This window comes from Artemia sp. Qi Xiang Cuo, unplaced genomic scaffold (genome assembly GCF_049724085.1).
Source record: "Artemia sp. Qi Xiang Cuo unplaced genomic scaffold, ASM4972408v1 HiC_scaffold_3025, whole genome shotgun sequence".
Taxonomy (NCBI): domain Eukaryota; kingdom Metazoa; phylum Arthropoda; class Branchiopoda; order Anostraca; family Artemiidae; genus Artemia; species Artemia sp. Qi Xiang Cuo.
The window spans coordinates 1068291-1095942 of NW_028300420.1; the positions used below are offsets into that span (position 1 = coordinate 1068291).

Genomic DNA, 27652 nt, shown 5'->3' on the forward strand with positions numbered 1-27652 from the left:
TACAAGTAACTGGGTTTAATTAAAAACAAAAAAAGTGAACTAAAATTTGTACGAAAATTGTATAAATAAGTTATGGCACTTTGTGAAAATTCAGGGCTGGACATCGAAATTATATATCGTTCTTGGTTTTGCGGGTAGAAGCCACAAGATGAAGCCACAAGCCACAAGCCACAACAATGAGAACCATCTACTGTATTAAAGTAGTATTAATTTCATATTCAGAGCATGTTATCTCAATCCAAGTGATTGTAACGCTGCCTTGTCTGCTCTCTTCCATTGAGCTTTTTTTATTTCATCCAAAAAGATATGTTCACCTAATGCATACAGTCGACACCCTGCGCTTTTCCTATGCAAAAACAAAACAAATATGAATAAAATCAGTAAACTAACGAAAAAAAAATTATTATGAAAATATATAAGGGTTCAAAATAAATATAAAAAAAATTGAAGTTTGCTGCGACACAAGGAATAATTAAAAAACCTGGTATATCACATCTACAATAAACATAAATCGAAAAAAAAGAGAAATAAAGACAGAAAAGTCGAATCAATATTTTGACCCGGTGAATTTAGGGGGGAGGGAGTGTAAGTGCGATGGGGGCTGGTTGGCCCAAAACTACTTTGGACTCTTAAAAAAGGCCACATCTATCACTTCCAAATTCAATCAAATGAGCCCCTTTTGAAATTTCTATGACACCCATTCCTACCCCATATATCCTACACCCATATCCTACCCCATGAAGCGTCTTGGTAAAATGAAAAAAAATAATGATACATTGCGCCCATTTCGCTTTTTACTTAGGCAGCGCTATTGCGCTGTGTATGATGAGTTGATAGATGATGATTCGAATTCCACTTAAAAAATGGTCTCTTGTATTTATCATATTTAAAGTTTCTCATCCCTAAGCGTGGCATCAAATTATTTCCAAATGTGAAAGTCCTTGTTTTCCCTATAAAATTCTCTAAGTTATTTTTCAATTAACCAAAAAATATGACCCCTTTCTTTAACAAAATCTTTACGTTTGTAATTTTCTTTATTTATATTAGTTAGATATATAAATACTTTATTAGTGAATGTTATTAGTGTATTTATTACATCCAAGAAACGGAGATCAGCACCACCGGTAGGGACTGTAAAGTCCAATGCCGTATTCTTTACCTTTTTTTTAAAGTTTCTCACCCCTAAGCACGAGGTGACATCAAATAATTTCAAAATGTGAAAGTCCTTGTTTTCCCCATAAAATTCTTTAATTTACTTTTCAATTAACAAAGAAAAATATGATTCCTTTTTTTAACTAAAATTTTTACTTTTATAATTTTCTTTATTTATATTAGTTAGATATATAAATACTTTATTAGTGAATGTTATTAGTGTATTTATCAAACAGTTCGTGGTAACGAACTGTAAGTAAGGAGCTCTAGAAAACGGGGTTTTGATACCAATAGATATATCTAAAGAATCAGATTTTAATGCTGATTTCAAATATATAACTTTCATCAAGTTTAGTGCTACCCATCAAAAGTTACACTCCTGAGAAAATTTGGCTGATTTTCAAAAAAAACGGAAATACCCCCTAAAAGTTATAGAACCCTAATGAAAATCACACCATCATATTCAGCGTATCAGAGAACCCTACGGTAGAGGTTTCAAGCTCCTATCTACAAACATGTGGAATTTTGCATTTTTGCCAGAAGAACGATCACGGATGCGTGTTTATTTTTTTATTTATTATTTTTTTTTCCCAGGGGTGATCGTATCGACCCAGTGGTCCTAGAATATCGTGGGAGAGCTCATTGGAACGAAAATTAAAAGTTTTAGTGCCCTTTTTAAGTGACCAAAAAAATGGAGGGCAACTAGGCCCCCTCCCACGAGCATATTTTTCCCAAAGTCACCCGATCAAAATTTTGAGATAACCAATTTGTTCATAATGGTCGAAAATATGATAACTGTGTCTTTTATGATGACTTAATCCCCCGACGTCCCCGGGGGGAGGGCTAAAAGTTATGATCTTTACCCAATGTTAACTTATAATATTGGTTATTGGGAAGTATACAGACGTTTTCAGGAGGATTTTTTTCTGGTAGTGGGGGGGGGGCGGTGGGTCGGGGGTTATGTTGGATGATCTGTCCATGAAGGAAGTTTTCATGGGGGAAGGGAAATCGCCATGAAGGGGGCGCCGGACTTGCCAGCATTATTTATTGGTTATTGGGAAGTATACAGACTTTTTCAGGAAGAATTTTTTTCTGGAGGGGGGGGGGGGGCTGGCGGAGGGGGTTACTCGGGAGAATCTTTCCATGGAGGATTTTTCTTTGGGGCAAGGGACATTTCTATGAAGGGGGTGCCGGATTTCCAAGCATTATCTAAAAAACGATCAGATATTAAATTAAAAAAAACAAGTTTTTTCAACTGAAAATAAGAAGCAACATCAGAACTTAAAACGAACATAAATTATAACGTATATGAGGGGGTTCTTCCCCAAGTCAATACCTCGCTCTTTACGCTACAGTTTTTTTTTAGTGCTTTAAAAAGAGCTATATATTCTAATTAAACGGCCTTTGTTATTCAGGGGTTTGTGAATTAATTTTTTTTTTACTTTTAACGTATAGAGCGTAGTTTTGACTAAGGAGAGAACCCCCTCATATACGTAATAACATATACGTAATAAAAAAACAATAAAACAAAACAAGCGATACGACTCAATAGTAATCGAAACTTTTAAAAACGGAATTTTGATGTCAATAAATGTATCAAAAGAATGTGTTTATAATTCTGATTCTAAATATATAAATTTTATTAAGTTTAGTATTACTCATCAAAGGCTACGAGCCTGAGAAAATTTACCCGATTTTTTAATGAGGGGGGAAACATCCCCTACAAGTGAAAGAATTTTAATGAAAATCACAACGTCAGATTCAGCGTATCAGAAAACCCTATTACATAGGTTTCAAGCTCATATCTGCAAAAATCTGCAACTTTGTATTTTTTGCCAGAAGAAAAATATACGAATATAGAAGTTAGTCACGTAAGTTAATTTGTAAATTACGTCATAACCAAATTTAGAGACATCCATTTAACGAAAGAGAAGTAAAATTTTTATGCAAATTTTGTTTACTTATTCAATGACGGTGAGCCAAAATAAAAGCTGCATTAACTAAGAAACGATCAGAAACTAAATAAAAAAACAAGTTTTTAAAACTGAAAGTAAGGAGTGACACTAAAACTTAAAACGAACAGAAATTATTCCGTATATGAAAGTGGCTGCCCCCTCCTCAACGCCTCGCTTTTTACGCTAAAGTATGACTCTGTCTCACAACTTTATTTTTTAAAAAAATAAAAAACTTTAGCTTAAAGAGCGAAGCGTTGAGGAGGGGACAGCCCCTTTCATATACGGAATAATTTATGTTCATTTTAAGTTTTAATGTCGCTCCTTACTTTCAGTTTAAAAAACTTGTTTTTTTTATTTAATTACATCCAAGAAACGGAGATCAGCACCGTCGGTAGGGACTGTAAAGTCCAATGGCGTATTCTTTACCTTTTTTTAATTTTCTCACCCCTAAGCACGAGGTGACATCAAATAATTTCAAAATGTGAAAGTCCTTGTTTTCCCTATAAAATTCTTTAATTTACTTTTCAATTAACAAAGAAAAATATGATTCCTTTCTTTAACTAAAATTTTTACTTTTATAATTTTCTTTATTTATATTAGTTAGATATGTAAAAACTTTATTTGTGAATGTTATTAGTGTATTTATTGCATTCAAGAAACGGAGATCAGCACCGCCGGTAGGGACTGTAAAGTCCAATGCTATATTCTTTACCTTTTTTTTAAAGTTTCTCACCCCTAAGCAAAAGGTGACATCAAATAATTTCAAAATGTGAAAGTCCTTGTTTTCCCTATAAAATTCTTTAATTTACTTTTCAATTAACAAAGAAAAATATGATTTCTTTCTTTAAAAATAAAAAAAAACAAGGTTTTTTAACTGAAAGTAAGGACCGACGTTAAAACTTAAAACGAACAGAAATTATTCCGTATATGAAAGGGGCTGTCCCCTCCTCAACGCCTCGCTGTTTACGCTAAAGATTTTCATTGTTTAAGAAAAATAAGAGTTGTGAGTAAGTCAAACTTTAGCGTAAAGAGCGAGGCGTTGAGGAGGGGACAGCCCCTTTCATATACGGAATAATTTCTGTTCGTTTTAAGTTTTAACGTCGTTCATTACTTTAAGTTAAAAAAACTTGTTTTTTTTTTAAATTTAATTTTTGAACGTTTTTGAATTAATGCATGTTTTGATTTTGGCTCACCGTACATGAATAATTAAAACAAAATTTAAATATTAATTTTACTTTTATTTGGTTAAATGGCTTTCTGGAAACCTGTTTAATTTTATTTACGAACGTTTTTATTAGTAATAAATATACGTAACTTGCGATATAACTTACGTAACGAACTTCTATATTCATATATTTTTAATACGTATATTAGAGGGTTCGCCCCCTAGTCAATACCTTGCTCTTAAAGCTAAAGTTCGAATTTTGTTCTAATTCTTTAAAAATGACCCCTCAATCACAAATGCCGTTAATTAGAATAAATAGCTCTTATGAAAGTACTAAATAATCTTTGGCTTAAAGAGCGAGGTATTGACTAGGAGGTGAACCCTATCATATACGTAATGTTTTCTGTCGTTTTAACTTTTGATGTTGCTCCTTACTTTCAGTTGAGAAACTTGTTTTTTTTTATATATATAATTTCTGATCTTTTTTTAAATAATGCTGGGAAATCCGGCGCCCTCTTCATATCAATGTCCCGTCCCCCATCAAAACTTCCTTCATGGAAAGATCCTCCCACATAACCCCCGACCCACTCCCCCCCACTACCAGAAAAAATCCCCCCTGAAAACACTTTTTTTAAAAACTCCCACACCCACACCAAATATGGGCATAGAGTCCCCATGGAGAATGATTGCGTAATCGGTCAATGACCTAAATTTCCAAAGGTCGATGTATTTGTTGTTGTTATTTTGGCCAAGTGCACGCTCGAGGCGAATGTTATGATCCAGAAATAGGAAACAGTATTTGTTGTTGTTGTTGTTGTTTTGGCCAAGTGCATGCTAGAGGCGAATTTTAAGGTTTCCAGGAATAGGAAACAGTTAGATCACGTGGTTCCTTATCAGCCAATCAGAGAGTCGTTTACATATTAGCGGCGGAGTTTTGCGGAGAATATGACAAAAGGATTTTTGCTATAGTTGTTTTATTAGTCTGTGAATAGAATTCAAAGGAGTGAGAAGAACAGTTTTGACTTCACTTATTTGGATATGTATTTATGATGACGAGTGGAATGTTCACCCTCTTAGAATTTGACAAGGGAGTTAATGGTAATAATACAAGAGCACCAAACATTGCAGTGGAAGTCACGAGAGGATCACGGATTTGTCTAGAATGGGATGAAGTATATGCAAGATATGTGATATCCTTGAGCAAATTTAAAATGGAGGATCAATTATGTTTCGCTGCTAAAGTTGATATAGCACATGTGAATAGACTTCAATGTGCTTTAAGTGCATTGGTGAAACATATCGAAGACAATAAACTGTATCGCTAATTGTACATGCTTAGTATTATTGTTGTAATTATTAATAAAATTGTTTCGAAATCAAAAATGTTGCCTTTCTTTTCTGGTTAGAGCTGACGAATCAGGCACAGTCTAGAGTCAACATTCAGAATGAAAGGATTGAAAAATGAAAAAATTTGAGAAAGAGAGACATAGATCAAATATAGTGGTTATGGAAAAACATTTGATTTTGGATGACGATTTTCTCAAGTTATCTTTCCAACGTAGAATATTTTCTCGTCAGGGAACACTTGACAATATAATGAAAACTGATTCTTCCCCATTGGACTATTTTATGAAACTTTTAAAATGTGATTCAAATGCTTATACTCATTTTATTGATATAAATGAAGCAGAATCATATCGTGGATATACTTTTGAAAACATTGCCAATGGATTCAATGTAGATGGCTCCCCCGCCATTCGAAAGAGGTAACGTCACAGAGCTACTCCTCTACCCATTCCTCTCACCTTGAATTTATCGAGCGAGGACGATCAGTTTTGTTTTAGCTGTGAGAGAGTCAAGTGACATTGGAAAACCAAAAAAAAAATGTTCTATACATGTCCATTGTGCATGTACACTCTTGGCAGTTGGACTCAAAATGAGAATTTTACAATTATTGATGACTATAGTGAAAAGTGTAAATTATGTAATCCTTGTAAATTACATAGAGGCTATGCAGTACACATTAAAGGATGTAATTCATGTCTTGAGGAGGTGTGTGACTCTCACCCTAGAGGGCACCTGTGCTCCAATTGTCACTATGATAAATGTGATCAGTGGGAGAATACTTACCCCGCTATTATTGGAAAGAATCCCAAACGTGATTTTAGTTTATTTCTACGAGATTGGTATCGTCGTGGATTTAAATTATTCTGGGAAGAGGAATCTGGTCTACGATTCAACTGTTGGGGTAACAAGACAATTTGGTTTCTACGTCATCGTTGTGACGACACTGCCTACTATGACTATAAACCAAGTGATTTTTATTTGGCAGTTACCGAATGTGATTCACCATTTGAAAACACTGTATATGATATTGCTTCAAATAGTCAGATTGAAAATCGTGAATTTCATAATGTGAATGCAAAATACCATCATTGACTATACAAGAGATATGTCAAGAGTCAAGTTATATTGTACTTTAGAAAATATGACCCTGACTTTGTAGTCAATCAAGATCAATATACAGTGAATCCAAATGATTTACCGGCATTAGTGGTTCACGACCGTTGCCTATACATCGAAGAAGAAGAAGAAATCTAAAGTGAAGATTTAAAGACATTGTTGTATATGTATGCATTTTATTAATAAACAAATTCACAAACATTTTTTAAGCACTTTACTCTTAGGACACTAAAATCAATACTATATAGGTCTGAGAGGATATTTTCCACTAGAAACCCGTTCAGACGTAGAATTTCATTATAAATGTGGAGAAATTGCTTGTAAGTATAGTCTTGACATCAGAACACAAAATATAGTAGTGCATGAAAGCCACAGCTTTTAGTCGTTAGATCCTGAACCCTCTTCAGATTTTGAATAATTGTTTTCCCACTGCTCTCAATATAGCTGCTGATGTGGGTTGTGTAAAATGTATAGGGTAGACCAAGACGATCAAAAAATTCAATCGTCTTCATTGTTTGACAGATGCACAGCCAATGACCCGTCAGCACAGTCGACGGACTGCTATTAACAATAATCAAGGTATTGTTGACAGTTTGAATTTTTCCAAGACAGTCCGAGGGTAGACAATAGGATTTGTACTGGGACATGTAGGGGTCCATATCAAATACATTGATTATTTGACTGGTGTTCATGGCACCAAGTCTAGTAGAAAACTGCCTTCGGGAGTGATTTCCCAATAGGTTTCATATTGATTTAGTGAGATTAGTGCAATACTCTCAGCCAATGGGTCAGCAAATGTACACTTTAAATGCACACTCCCCGTACGTACTATACTCATATCCTGTGTGCCAGACAAATCCAATACAATGATACCATGTGTTTTAGCAAACATATCTTCGGTTATACCATTTTCAAATAGTTGCGAATCATGATCTAGGGTTTGCATGGTCAACTAATATAATGTTCTATAGGATTTATCAAATGATAGATTGTAGAGTGGGATGCCATTTACTTTGCACACAAGAGATGAAAGTCCAAACATCTTGAATTTATGTGGGCATTCAGTCCACGATCATATTGCACTGGCGCTTTTTACAAATGCCAAAGCGAGTTTTGACGGGATTTCGCCATTGATAAAGGATGAATCGGTGAAGGTGCGTGAGCCCATGGCAATATGACGTTGATTGGTGATTGTATGAGGAACAAGTAGTTTAATATTATTTCCATTGGCTCTCAGTTTTTCCACTGCCAAAGCAACAGAACTCATGACCTGTTGTTTGCGTACATGAAGTATTGCGGAGGTGAGGGAGAGACTTACATAAGGATTGGCAGCAAGTTCTTTTCTCAATATGAAATTGGATGGTGCAAGCGAAAGTTTTATATCCACTTTAACTTTGGGCGGCCACCATTGGGGTATATTAAATATTTCATGATATATTTTTCCAACTAGATGTAATTCACTAATTGTAGCATTTTAAGTGCATCCGTACTATCAGTATTAGTAATATATTCATATCCAATGGAGGTGCCTCTCAATTCCTTGTATGACTTAGGTGTCATCAGCATGAATTACATATAGCTTGTATAATTTGAGAGATTGTTGCTTGTGCTCACCAGCGTGCCATTGATGTAGACACTAATTTGACGAAATAAATCATGTAGTATATGATTTTCATAGGATATTCCATCGGCCCGAATTGGCATTGTATTATCGGATTTTCGGACTTTCATTTGTAAATCTATAAATGTTAAAGACAAGTCCATAAAGTAGTCTTCATTGGAATAAATTTGAAAGTGGATATTGTCGGAGAGTGGTTGTAGTGGATAAAATTGTTAATAGTATCCATGCTTGACACTCACATTAACATTTTCAGCATTAAATAGATTCAATGAGGCGGTAATTGATGGTTGAGAATCCTTTTGAGCCAGGTAGGACATTTTAGGGGACGAAATCTAGTGTTTATCTAACAATTTTCTTCCTGGGGCTTCTTCTTCTGTTTACAATACGTGTCGAATTTTTACTTTTTTTCTTTGACAAGAGAAGTCATGACTTTTACTTCCAATCTGAGTAAAGACTAATGAATGATGCATTGCTTTTCGTCCTTTTTATGCCTATAACATTTTGCTTTAATCTGTCGGCAGGGGTTAGCACAATGGACCTAAGATTTTCTGTAGCTCATTTTTCTAAAACCTCGCCAGAGCCCCAATCGTATAGAGTAGAGGATGCAAAATCTGTCGCATCCGGTACAAGATATTTTCTAGCCAGGGGTAGTGAAGATCAAAACAGCTTAGCAAACCAGCTGCCAAGACCATAGCCAGACATTGACGAGCGTCCCTTGTAGTAGTCCATTCCATTAACCTGTTGTCTTGGGCAAAGAATATTAACATAGCAGTCAATATCAGGACAAGTGAATACCACGTTTCTATTAGACATGTTGTTGAAGGATGGGCCGAAAATAACATGTAATCACAGCCAAACCTTTTGAAATTGCTATGGGATCACCCAATTCAGTTCTTAGTGTTAACTGACAGAGTTCCAAATAGGAAGTGTTTACGGGAATATACTGAAGATGCTTTATATTATAGTGATGAATATGCTCTTGATTGGTTTGTAGTTCGAGAACTCGTAGGAGAGGGACAGTTGAATTACCAGCCTGAGATGTTTCCACAAATGAAGCGTAGTGAAATATACAGGTATCTGTGAAGAAGGCAGGCGGATAGTTAGCGAAAATAAAATTGGTGTTTCCGCCACTTTCACCATTGATTATATTGAGCTTAAAGCCAAGAACATCCTTTAGTTTATCATTGAGAATAACCTTTTCGCTGGCAATAGGTGAACTAATGTAGATCTTACCCTCCTCCTTTGAATAGTTGAATTGAAAAGCCCCTGTTTTACGAGCAGGAATTCTTATATTAATAGAACGACATAAAACATTCATACAGGTGAGATCATCGTAGGGTAATTCAATATATGAACAATTCATCCAATTGATTTTTTGAATTTGTTCTTGATCACTTGAGGATGGTGGCGGCCAATCATAGGGTCTAATTTTTATTTCATATTTACAATCCTTTCTCAGAAAGTCATAGGTATTTTTGAGAATACAGTCGACAAGAGCCACTTTATACTTTCCAATGTCGTCGAATTGGATGGTGGGGGAGTTTCGTCCAAAAATCACTTGTTCTATTCAAGTCATTGTAGAGAGGATCAGAAACATTAGACATGGAAGTCACATAGAAACCATTGGGCATTGTTAATATCTTCAGAACTGACCCAAGAATCAAAATCGGAGTTGTATCCCAGCCAGTAAACAAGCAACTGTCTCTTGCCCCTACGAGTACGACTCTTTAATATCTTTTCAATTTGATAAATTTCACTAGTGTTTCTAACTTTTTGTAGTTCATATTCATAAAAACCGCCGAGAATATAATCATCTTTGGTGTCTCGCAGTCGATATGTCGTGGGTTCAGTGTCCAGGATTTTGGACACTTTAAAAAGTTCAGTGCTCCATAAATAATTCTCCTTTTGAAAAATATTGGTGGTTCTATTAATTCGAACACTATCACCGACATTGAATTTTCTCTTCACATTTTTTTTTTCTTTTTCACCATTGGAATATTACTTTAGAACAGCATCAAATGTATTTTCACTGCAGTGAACTTCCCGAGGGCTCGATTTGGGCAGAGATTAATGAGGTGAATGGTTGTATATCTGCAGAATTTTATCTAAATCATGAATAAAAGCCGGTGTATTTTTCAGTGTACAATATCTTGAAATTAATAGACGAATCGTTCTTATTAATCGTTCAGCCAATTCAGACTTTATCGGACTTTGACTATGATAAAGGGTTGTTTAAAATTTCGAAAAATCATCTTGTGCTTTAGAGTTAACAAATTCACTACTGCGATCTAATGGATTTTTTCTATGCGAAGTCCGTTCAAGAATAGTTTTAATGGGCCGAGCAACTTGAACACCTCTCTTTGATCGCAGTGGAATGGCATAGGCATAGTGACTAAAGACACTGATTGCCACCAGAAGATATTTGTAGGGTGCATTGTGACGCCGTTGAATTGCGTCCAAAGTTAAAAGATCTGTTTGCATAATATGCAGAGGGAAAAAGTCTTTAGATTTTCGATATTGTTTGCTACGAAGCCTGTGATTCCGATGCAGTTTGTAGCTTGGTTCTTTCTCTAGAGACTCTTTTGCTTTTTTCAATGTGGTGTCGGAGACAACTTTAGAAAGCGTTTTGGGAGAACTTAAACTTCCCGCTTCACCAATATTTTCAAAGACACCTTTAAGAACTTCATCCATTTTGAACGCAAACACGTAGTGTAATGTCCACTCCCCTTTTGCACACTGGAGGGTGAATCAATTCGTCTTCGCTTTTGACTAGCAGCCACAGGTGTTGTAAAATCATTGCTGCTGCTGCTAATATTTTCAAATATTGAATCTTCTTCTTTTTTAAATGGTGTTGGTGTTGGTGGGGGACTATATTCTCTTAGTTTCTTTAGAATTTGCTTATTGGCAATAAGACTTTTGGGAAAGTTTGATGCACTTAGAAAGGTGTATAGATGATTGTCAAATGATAGAAGTCCTTTATGATTCGTTACCATATCACAAATTAAATACACTGGATTTTAAATTTTTCCCTGAATTATAATTCGTTTTCCTGTGCTATCGACTTGAACTTGATCACCAGTTTCAAACATGAGATATGATAATACTCTTTTACTCTGTTCACGATAGGTCAGTGGCAATAGGTTTCCAATTTTCAATACAATTGAATTCAATTCTTTCTCTGTTGATTGTGCAGAATCTTGAGGTGATGTTTCCTGTTTAGAAGGATCTGTGACAGCGGCGGGTCTTTCACGATAAGGTTTATGCTTTTCCAAACGTCGCAATGCATCTTGAAGTAAAAGCAGTTTTTTGTCATCGGCAATATTCTCATCATTAATGAATTTGCTTAGATTGTCTTCAAAATGTTCGACGGGCGAGAGGACAAGTTCAAATGGTGTCAATTTGTAGGGTTTTGCCATTCTCTAGAGAAAACTGTTTACAGGTCCTGCAATTATTGGTAGTAAAAGTGTGAAAAAGCTACCACCCGCTTGAAGGAGTCGTTTTATTTTAAAAATTTGTTCCTTGTTTTTACAAGCCAAGGTGCGTACAGTGGAACGATGTTGGTTTTTCTGTTTTATAATAGCATCTGGCAGTTGAACATTGCCCTCAGTTAAATTTAAACAAAGTTCAGATATTAGATTAATGAAATAATTGTCAACACCTTGTTTGAGTATGGCCTTCCTATGCAAGGGTTTTGAAGTGCTTAAAATGGAAAATAAATGCCGTTGTTCGTGTAGTTTCTTCAGTGTCATAATGGCAACTAATAGCCTTTTCTACTGTTCACCGGAAGATATACTGTAATTTCATTGTCGAAAATGTCGGTGACTACACGTAGGTCCTCGGGCGTGCTCTGATTAAGATCCAGAAAAATGTAACCGTAGGGCTTATTAGTCGCCTCAGTATACGCTGACAACAGAAATTTAGGGGCGCCTGGATAGATCTGTTTATTGAGAGTTATTAGCGAGCTAGAATCATGAACAACTCGATAGATAATATAGATGGTGCAATTCAAAGCAAGGGTTCGCATTAATTTGCTCTGATGAAACAGATTGTGTAGAACTAGGGTTATGGAAATGTGTTCATGGTGAGAGCGAACACTAAACAATTGCAGCATTTCCTGTGATAAGTGTTCAATGAGTTAAGCCAAATCATCAATAATCAGCCATGATTTCGATTCAAAACTATTTAAAACAACAATTCCCCGTATGAATTGCATTGGTATGGTTGTGGCAATAGCTTTTATTTTATCGTAGGACTCCTGCCAAATACTATAGCAATATTAGATTTTTTCGGCTTTTCCAAAAACATTTTATCGCAATTTTGAATTATTTTAGCTAAAAGTGTTGTTTTCCCCGACATTGAGGTACCACACAGAAACGATCTGAAGGGTGTTTTAAATTGATACATGCTGCTGCTGTAGACAACAGTCGGACTACAACTAACTGTAAATCATACGTGTCCAATGAATAAGTAGTACTAGTAATAATTTTCCCATAGATCTATCTGCGTTAACAAGAACAACAAAAAAAAAAAATATTTCATGGCAGCATTTATTTCGGCAACATGAAAACTATATTTGTTCAACATGAACAACGATAAGAATAACACTTGTTCAACAAGAACAACAAAAATATTTCATGGTCATTTATTTGCAACATGAAAACTCTATTTGTTCAACATGAACAATTTGTTCAACATGAGCAATGATAAAAATGACACTTTATGTACAACATAAATGAAAAAACACTTTTTGTCCATCAAGAACAACACTTATTGTCTTTAAACACTTTTTGTCCATCAACATGAAGTACACTTATTGTCTTAAAACACTTTTTTTTGTCCATCAACATGAACAAGAGCAAGAACAACACTTTATGTACATTAGTAGCAAACACACACACTTTTCTATACATCAACACCCATCCTTGGAACTTGAACTAGCACAGTTGATCATTATGAATTTAAAAGTCCCCCCCCCCGGGGCTGCGGGGCGGAAGGCCGGTCGGCCGCGGGCGGGGACCCCCCGGGGCCGGCCGCGGGAAGGCCCCCCCACCCCCGGGAGCCGCGATGAAAAAAAAACAGTACAATAGTTGTCGTCACTGCTGCTACAGGTTAGGTTGGGTTAGTTGGGTCAGTGGTTAATTTATGAAAGGGTTGGGTGGTTAGTTAATTTATGAATGGGTTGGGTTAGGTTAGTTGGTTAGGTTAATTTATCCAGACCAAGTTGATTGCGATGGTCTATGCATTCAACTCGGTCTGAAATACGATAGTGGCCATGAGGCATGGCACTCACACCATTATCGAGCACATAGACTTTGTCAGATATACATGACATTGCATTTTTTTCCACTCTCAAAGTATGATTTCTATACTGTAGATAGCGAATTGCAAGCAATTGTGCTCTCGGCAGTAGGCTACTTTCTACACAGTCTCTGTACACGCTCATGTTGAAATTGCTCTTTACAAAATGTGTAGGCACCCCTTTACACGCCTTCTTTTCATCCCCACTATGAGTTTTAACGCAATAAATTTTAGGACCCGGGAACAGCCCCCTGGATATCAAATCACTCCCCGTCTCTGATTTTAACATTAATAGTTGGTTGGTGGCTTGAAGTTTCACCAACTCGGGGTAGAGGGATTGATTCCAGTTGGTGAAATCCATCCGTGAGCTGATATGTTCCCCCTTTTCAAAATCACCCAATAAATCTTCGGTCCCATTTACCTTTAACAGCAGAGAATCTGTATCCCCATAGTAAACTTGAACCTCCCCCTCCCGTGGCCATTGCACCTTGCACACATTGTAAAAAAACGACAACATGAGCTTTTTGGAAATTTCCAGTACTGAACTACCTCCTGCTATATTCTTGTTCAGTACCACATTTCGCTTTCGCCTGTGTAGAAGAACCATGCCAGCCTCTATGCTCGTGAACGATGTCAAATTGGGGTCGGCAATAATTCGTGCACACTCTAGAGGGTCAGTCACAAAATCACAGAGATATCTGTCGCATACGCTTTCACACATTTGGCCAAACGCTGAATTTAGAATCAGTTTGTACATTTCCTTGGCTACCTTTGAGTTTGCCCTAAAGTTTTTATCAACCAAAATGTCAATGAATATCTTTAAATATGGTCACTGATTGAACTGCAGGACCCTATGTATTTTGGTGATTTTGAAGCCATTGTTCACCATCCAGTGCAAAAGCACATGCTGAACAACGATATTCTCCTTAGGGTCCAAATTAGCAATCAGTTTTTTCTTAGAGGGGGTCCAGTGCATCCCCATATCCTCAACCAATGATCGATTGTAGGGGCTCAATGAGTCCCTGCTCACGGGTCGATTGATACAGGGAAAAACAAAATCTTTGACGGAGTCGTGAAGCGCTAGAGGAATGTGCCCGTCAATTTCAAAGAACCATCCTTGTGGCCCATTGTCCTCGACGGTGGTAATGTCGGGGAACTCACAAGGATTCTCAAGCCATTGATATTTCCCACACGGCAAAGAGTAGTGAGACATTGCCGAGGGGTACAATGAGTTCATGTCCAAGAACACTGCACTTGACTTTGCACCGGTGCTGTTTTGTCCGCTCGGATCAGTTGACAAGACGCGGTCCCCATGAACAACATACCCTCCCCTCATTGAACGCTCTACAAAAAGGTGCTGATCTACATAGGGGATTAGGCCTATTTCGTCGCTGCTAATTTTTAAATCAAAATCAATCGCCACCTACGGTGTGGGAAAATAGTGGTCTCTATCTAGCCCGAACTCTGAATAGATTTGGTGTGTGTTCTTGCTGACTATATTGAACCAAGTTAAAACGCCACTGGTCAAGTAAAGTCTACAATAATCCCACCCTGTTTTACAATTCCCCTTAGACCACACCTTCTTGGCAAACTCATATTCCTCGGCTGTGCATTCACTGCTGATCAGTGAATTGTAAAAAGCTTCAATTGGAGGTAGTTTCAACTCGCTTAAGCGATTGCCAGAACAGTAATAGTCGTATGCGTGTACACCTTTGCAGGTCAATAGGTCATACATTTCACTGTCTGGAAAGTGCTGTTTAAGCAAGGGAAAGCTATCAAAATTGTCGCTTTTCTGCACTTGAATCAATTGACTCAATTCCTTGGGAAAAAAACTAAAGGAATCTAAAAACCTGATTTTATTCCAACACGTATGCCCATTATTTACTACCTGCCATTTCAGCTCGAGAAGCAATAACTTCTCGGCCGATTTGGGAATAATGTTATTGGTAAATGAACTGTTTACCCATGGACTATCTACTCCCCCTCCCTCCCTATGCATACGTGCTAGTGCCGGTAAAAGAAGTTTTAAATTATAATTTGAGTTGTTGATAAAAACAGGGATAAAAACTGTTGGTTAGTATTTAAGTTACACGATTGATACGCTACCCGACTAAAATTACTCCCCCCCGATGATTGTTCCTTCCACTCGTTATTAGGGTCTCTGAATGTCCCCCGCCCAACACCTCTGGTCCCTGTCGTCCCCGGATCCCCCTCTACAAACTTCCCCTTACAAACCCAACATATTTTTTGATTTTTAATCGCGAGACGATCCTCTGCAGACAAAACCATTGGGTAATGAGTATTTCTCAAATGAGAAATAGCACCATTAGCTGTGCCAATTAGTTTAGTCAGTGCCTTGACCATGCACTCCCCCTCGTCCAATGTTTCTACTATTTCTAACAACCGCATGGTGTTAGAACTGTCTTTTTGCGCATGGGCATAGGACACTGCAATAGCTTCATGTTCTTTGACTCGGTTTGGAAATCGGCGATCGTTCACCTCCACCAGCTTATCTTCACAATCCAAAAATATTTGTTTGCACTTGAGGAGGGCGTTCTGGAATTGTTTGAAAAATAAAATGGACCTATCCCCTGTAACTGTTTCAACAGTCTGGTAGCAAAGCCGACTACAGTGCCTCATGTGATTTTGCAGCTTTAATTCAGTCCAAGACTTAGAGAGGCATATCGAACAGTAGAAACATTCCCCCCTTTTCTTACCCTCCCCCAGAACTCTACTGATGTCTGTAATAGGGTTAAAATGGCCAATTGAATTGGCAAAGTCACTAGATGGTGGTGTATACAACAACGAAACCCAGTGTTTAACCAAATCAATTGACGGGCCCCTTACAGGGACAACCACCCCCTTCTTTTTGGAACGAACCCCATCTTCAAATTCAGTTTCATACTGAACCACAGTAACACCGATATTTAAATGGGCATTAGCCCTTTCAAAAATATCAATGGATCTTAGCGTTACTGGGTATTTTCCTTCTAAACACGTGAAATCTAAAATGGGAAAATTGGATCCTTCCATCTCCTATACAGCCCAATTGTCTAAATTCGTCTTGGTAGCGTCATCTACTAGAGGCTGAAATTCTGATAGGAGGAAAGCGTACCTGTAATATTTTTGAGCTATTTAAAAACAAATCGACTGAACACCATGACATCCTACTAGATCTGGATTGTAATTTAATTCAATTGACCTCCCTCCCCCAGCCCCCCTCCTCATAAAATAAAATATTTCTTAAATTTACAAATATTCACACTTAAATGTTAAATAAAAAGAACTACAGACCCACTACCGTTTTCGTTAAGGTTCTCGAGATGCGCTATAATATGACCTACCAACTCCGAAATCACACCCTCAAAATTTTCTAAATTCAGATAAATCACGCGCATCTCGGAGTGTACATAATGATAATAAACTTCGCTTTTTCCCTCATTTAAATAAAACACCTTTAAAACAATAGAAACCTTCATTGAATCGCTCCCCCACAATTGAATTTGGTTCTCCAGCAGTGCACGAATTTTATCTACATAGTCCTGCACAATTTATATGGGATCAAACACAAATTTTCCCCCCATCAGTGAATTAAACGGATCCCCACAAGTCGCAGTGTACATAACTATTGCATTTAAAATTGTATTAGATAATTGAAAGTCTGGAAAAGTCGTGAATTGGACATTACCCCCCTCCCCCTCTTGTATATCATCAACACTCCCTCCACATTGTTAAACAATAGGGCTATGTGAATGCTCCACTTCAGTTGTTTGAAGTGGATTTATTAGGGTATTGGAGGCTGGAGCAGGAGGGTTCTTCGTTAACTCATTTGTAAAATGGTCCAAAAACTGTAGGGTGTTTTGAATTAAGTCTCCCTGCTTAAATGTGCTATTATCCACATTGAAAAGAAAATCATTTAAAAAATCATCAATATTATCAGGTATTTGCTCATTAACGATACCACTCCATGGTAAATTGTTAGGGAGCTCCACCGGTGCGTCCTCTCCTTCTCCAACTGATGAGAATGATGACGATGATGATGATGACAACGAGTATGGGACCAATGCTCCAATCTATAAATGAAAAAAATAGCTTATTTTCAAAGTGTTCAAATCACCCCTACTGTTTTTAAAATTTAGAATATTATTAACGTATTATTTAAAACTCGCTTACTAGTAGTAGCAGTATGCACATAGTAGCATTTGGTTAATTCACTGTTCCCCCACAACAATCGATATTCTGAAAGTTCCAATTTCCAACTTAATATAAGATATTTACAATCTAAAACGCCGCTTTAAATAGAGGAACAAAATTTGATTTACTTCGAACCACTCCCCTCAATTTCCACTATTTAATGCTCCCCCCTCCGAGCCGGCCCAGCGGGCCACCGCAGCACTTCCCGCAGCGCTTCCCCACAGCGCTTCCCGCAGCACTTCCCCACAGCGCTTCCCGCGGCGCTTCCCGCAGCGCTTCCCTCGGCACTTCTTGGGCGCCATAGCGCTTCCCGGCCGCCACCGCGGCTCCCAGTCGTGTACATAATTTGCAAAAAAAAAATTGTTAGACCAGAAGTCGTTTCTCTCTCTCTAATTCCTTACAGGTTGTCTAGGACTCAATAGCATAATTATTGTAAGCCGCGGCTGTTTTGTTCCAAGACTGTTCAGCAGGAAAATAAAATTAAATGGGAAACCGTTAACTCTTATCGTCAATGTTTCCCCCCTAAAATCTTGGCAAATTGTAAGATTGAAAGCTGTCAAAAATATTACGCAACTTAGAATCCATATGTGCAAAGAGATAAGTGTGGTAATCTCTGTCCTTCCACTAAAAAAATAATATTCAATTGTGAAAAATTATATTTTGAGTTTCATAGTGGAGAGATAGCAGTAAACTAGAAATTACCTAAAATTTTTATTATGAGATATCAAAGAGATAGCAACAGTGGGGGGACAGAGAAAATAGCAAAGATTAGAAAAAAAGAGCGGTTTCTTTTGACAAGGAAGCAAAAAATTACATTATATTTAGATATCTCTGAGGAGGGGGGAGCAGAGAAATTTTAAACAATGGTTGGGGGCGAGGGGTTAATATTTTAATATCCCTGAGAATCACTTTTATAGTGTTGAAAAATAGTGAAAAGAAAAGACTAAAAAGACAATGGAAGAAATAGATATATATTTCTATAACTAGAGGTAAAAATGCTCACATTTGCAAATCCTGGCTGCACTTGGGTGCCAGATGGTCCGGGTAGTGCGTGTTGGAGGATGGACGGTACGATAACATCACGCTCTTGTGTAGACAGGACAGGTATTAAAGGTCAATGGAAAGCAGCCGCCCACTCTCTCTTTAATTTTCGGTCTGGCTGCATTGTTGCCTGCACAGATGAAACTTGGGCAGTCAACACTTGTTTTGGGGTCGTGTAAGGGCCAGCATACTTAATAATGGATGGTCTCACGGGGGCTGCCTTTTCCACTCTCTCTTTCTTAGATGGAGGAAGTAGACATTCTTCACAATTTTCCTTAAAGAAGAAGAAAAAAGTGAGGATGGAAATTAATTTCCCCCTTTTTTAAATAAAGAAAATTAGTATCCCCACCCAACCCTCGCCCTCCTTTTGTCTACCCCCCCCCCCCTAAATTTCAGAAAATTAAGCCACCCTAGGTTTACCCTCTCATTGAGTTAATATTGTGATTTATTCAAGCGCAAGGCAGATCAATAAAGAATATATCTTACTGACTTTTATCCAAATGTTATAGATAAAATCACTAAAATGTCGAAGAGAAATGGTTCAACACTGAAGTCGAAAACAATTATGGTAAAAACAATTATCTTTTCATGTCTATTTTGTCACTATTAAAAGTGCTAACCCCCTCCCCAACAAAACCCCCTCCCCTAAATTTAGGAAAATTAAGCCACCCTAGGTTTACCCTCTCATTGAGTTAATCTTGCGATTTATTCAAGCGCAAGGCAGATCAATAAAGAATATGTCTTACTGCCATTTATTCAAATGTTATAGTTAAAATCACTAAAATGTCGAAGAGAAATGGTTAAACACTGAAGTCGACACCACTGTTATTTTAAGTTATAGTTTGTCACTCATAAAGGTACTCGCCCCTGCCCACACACTAATCCTGTATAAACAATTTACCCCCCCCCCTCTAAATTTTGGAGAATTACACCACCCTAGGTTTACCCTCTCATTGAGTTAATCTTGCGATTTATTCAAGCGCAATGTAGATCAATAAATAATATATCTTACTACCTTTTATCAAAATGCTATAGTTAAAATCGCTAAAATGCCAAAGAGAAATGGTTCGACATTGAAGTAGAAAAAAATTATGGTAAAAACAATTATCTTTTCATTTCTATTTTGTCACCATTAAAAGCGTTAACCCCTTCCCCAACAAATATCCTGGATTCAAAATTGACCCCCTCCCTCTATATTTGGAAAATTAAGCCACCCTAGGTTTACCCTCTCATTTAGTTAATCTTGCGATTTATTCAAGCGCAATGCAGATCAATAAAGAATATATCTTACTGCCTTTTATTCAAATGCTATAGTTAAAATCGCTAAAATGTCAAAAAGAAATGTTTCGCACAACAAACCCCCTTACTTAAACGTTTTTATTAAACAACTTATGAAAAGAAAATCATGACAATCAGTAGTCTATAGCCTTAGGATAGAAATCAATGTTTCTATTTTTACCATTTAGAAAAAAAATTAAATGTTCCAGTCTATAGGTTTTAAATAAGATAAACAGATTGTTGAAGTAAAAATTTGTCGAAATATACTAGGCATCCTTTTGAATCTGAGAAACCTTTGACTAAACTGCTAACGTAAACGAACAGGAAGTGCTTTAAAAAGGGTGACAGCTAATTTTAACCTCGCGCTGGAGAGACTTATGTCAAAACCAGAGCGGCTTAATAACAACAGAGCGACGAATGTCTCAGTTAGAGAAAAGATTACAATACAGAAAAGCCAAAATTTATCGAAAAAGAGAATTATTTCTATTGCGAGGATTATCATTGTAAAACAGTGGGGAGGGGTTAGGTTTTGAGGGTAAAAAGAACATATTTTATGTTTTCTATCGAGTAAAAAGATAGCATGGTGGTGTTTTGTATTGTGGGGGAGGGGGAAATTAAATATACTGGAGGGTGACCAAGGAAAATAATTTTATTTTGAAAATAAAAATGTACTAAAACAGAACTTACATTGTAAATTGAGGTTGCCAATGCTTCAAGCTCATCAAAAATTTCAAGTGTTCTACCCATTGTCAGGTTACTTTACTTTCTGATAATTTAATCAAAATGCATGTCCGTTATATACCAAAATCTTAAGGGTGAATTGTTATGTAACGGGGAAAACCATATGTAAGCAAGCCTCTGATTGGCTGAGAAGGGGGATGTATCCGAGTCTCTGATTGGCTGAGAAGGAAACACGTGATCTAACTGTTTCCTATTCCTGGAAACTCTTAACATTTGCCTCTAGCATGCACTTGGACAAAACAACAACAACAACAAATACTGTTTCCTATTTCTGGATCATAACATTCGCCTCGAGCGTGCACTTGGCCAAAATAACAACAACAAATAAATCGACCTTTGGAAATTTAGGTCATTGACCGATTACGCAATCATTCTCCATGGGGACTCTATGCCCATATTTGGTGTGAACGTGGGAGTTTTTAAAAAAAGTGTCCGGATCGGGATTCGAAGGGGTATTGTGGGTGTCGGAGTACTAGGGTCCTTTCTACTCTTTATTAGTGAATGTTATTAGTGTATTTATCACATTCAAGAAACGGAGATCAGCACCGCTCGGTAGAGACTGTACAGTCCAATGCCGTATTCTTTACCTTTTTTTTAAAGTTTCTCACCCCTAAGCACGAGGTGACATCAAATAATTTCAAAATGTGAAAGTCCTTGTTTTCCCTATAAAATTCTTTGATATACTATTCAATTAACAAAGAAAAATATGATTCCTTTTTTTAACTAAAATTTTTAATTTTATAATTATCTTTATTTATATTAGTTATATATATATATAAATACTTTATTAGTGAATGTTATTAGTTTATTTATTACATCCAAGCAACGGAGATCAGCACCGCCGGTAGGGACTGTAAAGTCCAATGCCGTATTCTTTACCATTCTTTTTTAAGTTTCTCACCCCTAAGCAAAAGGTGACATCAAATAATTTCAAAATGTGAAAGTCCTTGTTTTCCCTATAAAATTCTTTAATTTACTTTTCAATTAACAAAGAAAAATATGATTCCTTTTTTTAACTAAAATTTTTACTTTTATAATTTTCTTTATTTATATTAGTTAGATATATAAATACTTTATTTGTGAATGTTATTAGTGTATTTATTACATCCAAGAAACGGAGATCAGCACCGCCGGTAGGGACTGTAAAGTCCAATGCCATATTCTTTACCTTTTTTTTAAAGTTTCTCACCCCTAAGCAAGAGGTGACATCAAATAATTTCAAAATGTGAAAGTCCTTGTTTTCCCCATAAAATTCTTTAATTTACTTTTAAATTAACAAAGTTATATATGATTCCTTTCTTTAACTAAAATTTTTACTTTTATAATTTTCTTTATTTATATTAGTTAGATATATAAAAACTTTATTAGTGAATGTTATTAGTGTATTTATCACATTCAAGAAACGGAGATCAGCACCACCGGTAGGGACTGTAAAGTCCAATGCCGTATTCTTTACCTTTTTTTTAAATTTTCTCACCCCTAAGCACGAGGTGACATCAAATAATTTCAAAATGTGAAAGTCCTGGTTTTCCCTATAAAATTCTTTAATTTACTTTTCAATTAACAAAGAAATATATGATTTCTTTCTTTAAAAATGAAAAAAAAGGTTTTTTAACTGAAAGTAAGGACCGACGTTAAAACTTAAAACGAACAGAAATTATTCCGTATATGAAAGGGGCTGTCCCCTCCTCAACGCCTCGCTGTATACGCTAAAGATTTTCATTGTTTAAAGAAAAATAAGAGTTGTGAGTAAGTCAAACTTTTGCGTAAAGAGCGAGGCGTTGAGGAGGGGACAGCCCCTTTCATATACGGAATAATTTCTGTTCGTTTTAAGTTTTAACGTCGTTCCTTACTTTCAGTTAAAAAAACTTGTTTTTTTTTAATTAAATTTTTGAACGTTTTTGAATTAATGCAGGTTTTGATTTTGGCTCACCGTACATGAATAATTAAAACAAAATTTGAATATTAATTTTACTTTTATTTGGTTAAATGGCTTTCTGGAAACCTGTTTAATTTTATTTACGAACGTTTTTATTAGTAATAAATATACGTAACTTGCGATATAACTTACGTAACGAACTTCTATATTCATATATTTTTAATACGTATATTAGAGGGTTCGCCCCCTAGTCAATACCTTGCTGTTAAAGCTAAAGTTCGAATTTTGTTCTAATTCTTTAAAAATGACCCCTTAATCACAAATGCCGTTAATTAGAATAAATAGCTCTTATGAAAGTACTAAATAATCTTTGGCTTAAAGAGCGAGGTATTGACTAGGAGGTGAACCCAATTATATAGGTAATGTTTTATGTCGTTTTAAGTTTTGATGTTGCTCCTTACTTTCAGTTGAAAAACTTGTTTTTTTTATATATATAATTTCTGATCTTTTTTTAAATAAAGCTGGGGAATCCGGCTCCCTCTTCATATCAATGTCCCTTCCCCCATGACAAGTTCCTTCATGGAAAAAGATCCTCCCACACAACTCCCGACCCACTCCCCCCCCCCCCACTACCAGAAAAATCCCCCCTGAAAACGTCTGTATATTCCCCAATAACCAATAGTATATGTTAACATTGGGTAAAGTTCATAACTTTCAGCCCTCCCCCCGGCGACTTCGGGAGATTAAGTCTTCATAAAAGACATAGTTATCATATTTTCGACCCTGCTGAACAAAATGGCTATCTCAAACTTTTGATGAGGTGACTTTGAGAAAAAAATGAGCGTGGGAGGGGGCCTAGTTGCCCTCCAGTTTTTTGTCACTTAAAAAGGGAACTAGAACTTTTAATTTCCGTTCAAATGAGCCCTCCCACGATATTCTAGGACCACTGGGACGATACGATCAACCCTGGGAAAAAAAAACAACAAAAAAACAAACAAATAAACACGCATCCGTGGTATTTTCTTCTGGCAAAAAATGCAAAATTCCACATTTTTGTAGATAGGAGCTTGAAACCTCTGCAGTAGGGTTCTCTGATACGCTAAATATGATGGTGTGATTTTCATTAAGGTTCTACAACTTTTAGGGGGTCTTACCCCTTTTTCGAAAATCAGCCAAATTTTCTCAGGCGTGTAACTTTTGATAGGTAGGACTAAACGTGATGAAATTTATATATTTGAAATTAGAATTAAAATCTGATTCTTTTGATGTATCTATTGGTATCAAAATTCCGTTTTCTACAGTTTCGGTTACCATTGAGCCGGGTCGCTCCTTACTTACAGTTCGGATACCATTCGGTTACCACGAACTGTTTGACTAAAATTTTTACTTTTATAATTTTCTTTATTTATATTAGTTAGATATATAAATACTTTATTAGTGAATGAACCGGAAACCCAGCATTTCACATCTACATTAAATGCAAATTGACACAAAAGCAATGAGAAATAAATACGACAAAATACAAAAAAGAAAAAAAGTAGCTATAAAGTAAAAGAGGAAGGAAAAAGACAAAGAAAAGGACTATGAACTGAATAATAAGCATATCCCTTTTGAAATCAACTATGAACAAATCAGAGCATATAAATGAGGAGTGGGTTTGGGCGGTGTTCTTACCGCCCAAACAATCAAAATACACTATCAAAACACACTATGCACATGTGAGATAGCAAAGGGGTGTATTATCAATATCCCAGCAGAGCTTTTACGGTATTGGGCGGAAACTTTCAGGGCTATCAATATTACTACTACTTTTACAACTACATCTACTACTACTACCACTGCTACTATTATTGCCACTATTGAACTAAATAAAAATAGTTTATGTGCATGTAGGTTGTCAAAATAGACCATGTTGTCAAGATATCCAGGCGGGATATCTTAGGGTTGGAAAAGGGTATAAAGTTGAAAATTTTTGGGAAGTTTATGTTGCTTCAAAACTAAATCAGAAGTCATTATGTTCATGCTGGTTGTCAATAAGCCCTCTTAGCAATATCTCAAGGTCAATTAAGGTTATTAAGTTGAAACATTCAGGGCTACAAAAATTACTACTTCTGCTCCTACTGTTAAATTAAATAATAATAAAAAAATTACTGAAAATAAGGAACAAAATAAAAACTCAAAACGAACAGAAACTTGTTTTTTTAAATTATGTCTCTTATCGTTTTTCAAATAATGCCGGTAAATCTGGCTCACTCTCCATGAAATATACCCCCCCCCCCCACGGGAAAGTCATCCATGAAAATTTCATCCAAAGTAAATTGCACCTCCCCCCAATCTTATTTTCGTCCAGACACTACCATCTTGAGTGAAAATAACCCCCCCCCCGTAAAATTAGGTGTGGACGATTCAGCTTGAAAAATTCTCCTTAGTATACTTTCATTTGAAAAAGACTTTAATTTCTAATCGGTTTCTCAGTCACTCTAGGAATACCAACATCTGTGGAAATTTTTTCCAGGAAATCAAAACACGTAGAAAATAGCCCCCGGATAATTTCCCCGGAACATTTTCACATGCAAAGTTGACTTGGCAAAACGATTGTAAGACATTTCAATAGAATTTCGTATAGGAATTCTGTCAAATCCCCCCAGTGTAAAATTCCCCTGAAAAATTCATCCCCCCATAATTTTCTTCCCCAAAGAAGATTCAACCTATGGAAATCCACCCCAAGCACAAATCCTCTACCTCCCCCGCGAAAGATGCCTATATACTTCAAAATAGGCTATCTCAAAATTTTGATCAGATAGTTTGGAGAAAAAAGGGGCGCGGTAGGGGGATACACTCAATCTGATGGTGGGAATTCCATTCAGATTTCTTGAATTTTAGGGGGTGTTTTTCCCCCTATTTCAAAAATCAGGCAAATTTTCTCAGGCTCGTAGCTTTTGACGGGTGACACTAAACTTGATGATTTTTTTATATTTGGAATCAACATAATAATCTAATTCCTTTGATGTATCTATTGATATCAAAATTCAGTTTTTTAGAGTTTCGGTTACTATTGAGCTGAGTCACTCCTTACCTACAGTTCGGTACCACAAACTGTTTGACTAAATCAAAGGGTGTAAATACATCCAGGTTGTCAAAATAGCTTAGATACAATGTCTTTGGAACGAAATAGAGACAGGTTTTATTTTTCAAGGAAAGTTAAGGAGGATGTGTATCCAGATTGTAAAAAAAAATTTTAAAATTGTTGAAAAATCTTGTCTGACATATGAGTATTAAGTCAAAATCTGGATTCTTATTGAGAAAAACCAAAAATCTTTAAAATATTCTTTTATATGCAGTTTTTTATGCAAGAAGTTTTTCAACCAAAAGTAAAGAGCTACATTAAAACAAAGAGGAATAGAAAAAAGTCAAATAGTTTTGAAGCGCAAAACTATCATAAATCAAAATAAATAAATAAACGAAACCCAAAACGAACAGATAGTAAATAAATAACCGAGTCAAACTCAACACGAGTAGAAGCTAAGAGGAGTAGGGCTCACACCCCCGTGCCCTCTGAAGACCAGAAAATAATTTGCACTCTACTGGAAACAAAATACAATTTAAATGTTTCCTAATTTTTTATTTTTAATAGATCCAAAATTATTAATACCTTCAGGAATGAATATCAGCACATATATTAGACTGTCAATCCACATTAGGTTTTTTTTTCAGTAATCTTGGGTATGATGGTGATTTTTTTTTCTTTCAATATTATGAGAAATAAAAACGCCTTTCAGTAAAGTGAAAATTATACTCTGGTGTTTAGAAGGCTTTTGCTCTCTATTTGACTTTAAAAAATGATTTAAAACTATTTAAAAACTATTTAAAACTTTTGAAAACTATTTAAAACTATTTAAAAACTATTTGACTTTATTTCTGTTCGTAATTGCTTCAATTTAGCTCTTTACTTTTGTTTGAAAAATCTCTTTTGTGAAAAAATTTTTTGGAAATTAATTATTGCAAAAAGATGTATAGAGAAAATGGAAATTACTAGAAATAAAACTGTATAACTGAAAAAACACCAACCTCAATTCCCTAAAGAGACTTTCTCCAAGCAGGTTTTTTTCCCCTGGCAAACATCCTTCCATGATTTGATTCGTTACTGAAGATAATTTCAGTTTTTCTTCTTCCATCTTCTTGTATCCAAATTGCTCAACCTTTTTGTCAAAAACCTTCCTTAATTTTGTGTACAAATAATTATCTGCTTTTAACCATCTCCTTAATTTATTTGTCTGGCCAACAGACAATTTTTGTATCTTATTTTCGACTCGGCTATTTCGCTTTAGAAATACTAAATCCTTATAATCCCAACACAAGAGATGTTTTAATAGCACTACTGATTCCTCCATTTTCTCAGTAACCATTACTAGATCAAAATTTTGTTCAACTTCTTCAACAAACATTTTTACTTTCTCTTCGTTATCAAAATTTTTTACAGGAAGTCCTAGATCGAAGAGCATCTGATTTCTTCCAATTTTGAGGAGAAATCTATCATCTTTTCTTTTAAAGTCTTCATCTTCCAATTTGTCTAAAAACTCATACAAAGTCAATTCTCCATGAAATTTATATAAATTGTAATAACTATAAAGAGATTCAAAGAGCTGTGCTGGCTCTCGAATTGTGGTTATAAAAGTGGGCTCTCCACCCAACGCTTGTTTTATTGCACTGTGGTGCCATCTTGTGTGCAGAGCCATAATATCGTAACCTAAATGGTGCCATGGTGTCCCATTGACCAGCTTTAACGAGAATAACTCTGGACTGCCGAGATAATTAGATCTCCCCAATGGTAAAATAACGTTAAGGTCCTTTGTATGCGCATGCCT

At 36.1% G+C, this 27652-nt stretch overlaps 1 protein-coding gene across 1 annotated transcript; it reads right to left on the minus strand.

Moving 5' to 3' along the window:
- On the minus strand, positions 1–27652 carry LOC148938688 (galactosylceramide sulfotransferase-like). Its single transcript, XM_089107618.1, has 2 exons — positions 26856–27652; positions 1–346 (listed from the first exon to the last, which is right to left on the minus strand). The coding sequence occupies exons 1-2, from the start codon at positions 27521–27523 to the stop codon at positions 229–231; spliced, it is 786 nt and encodes a 261-aa protein (XP_088963744.1). The 5' UTR covers positions 27524–27652; the 3' UTR covers positions 1–228.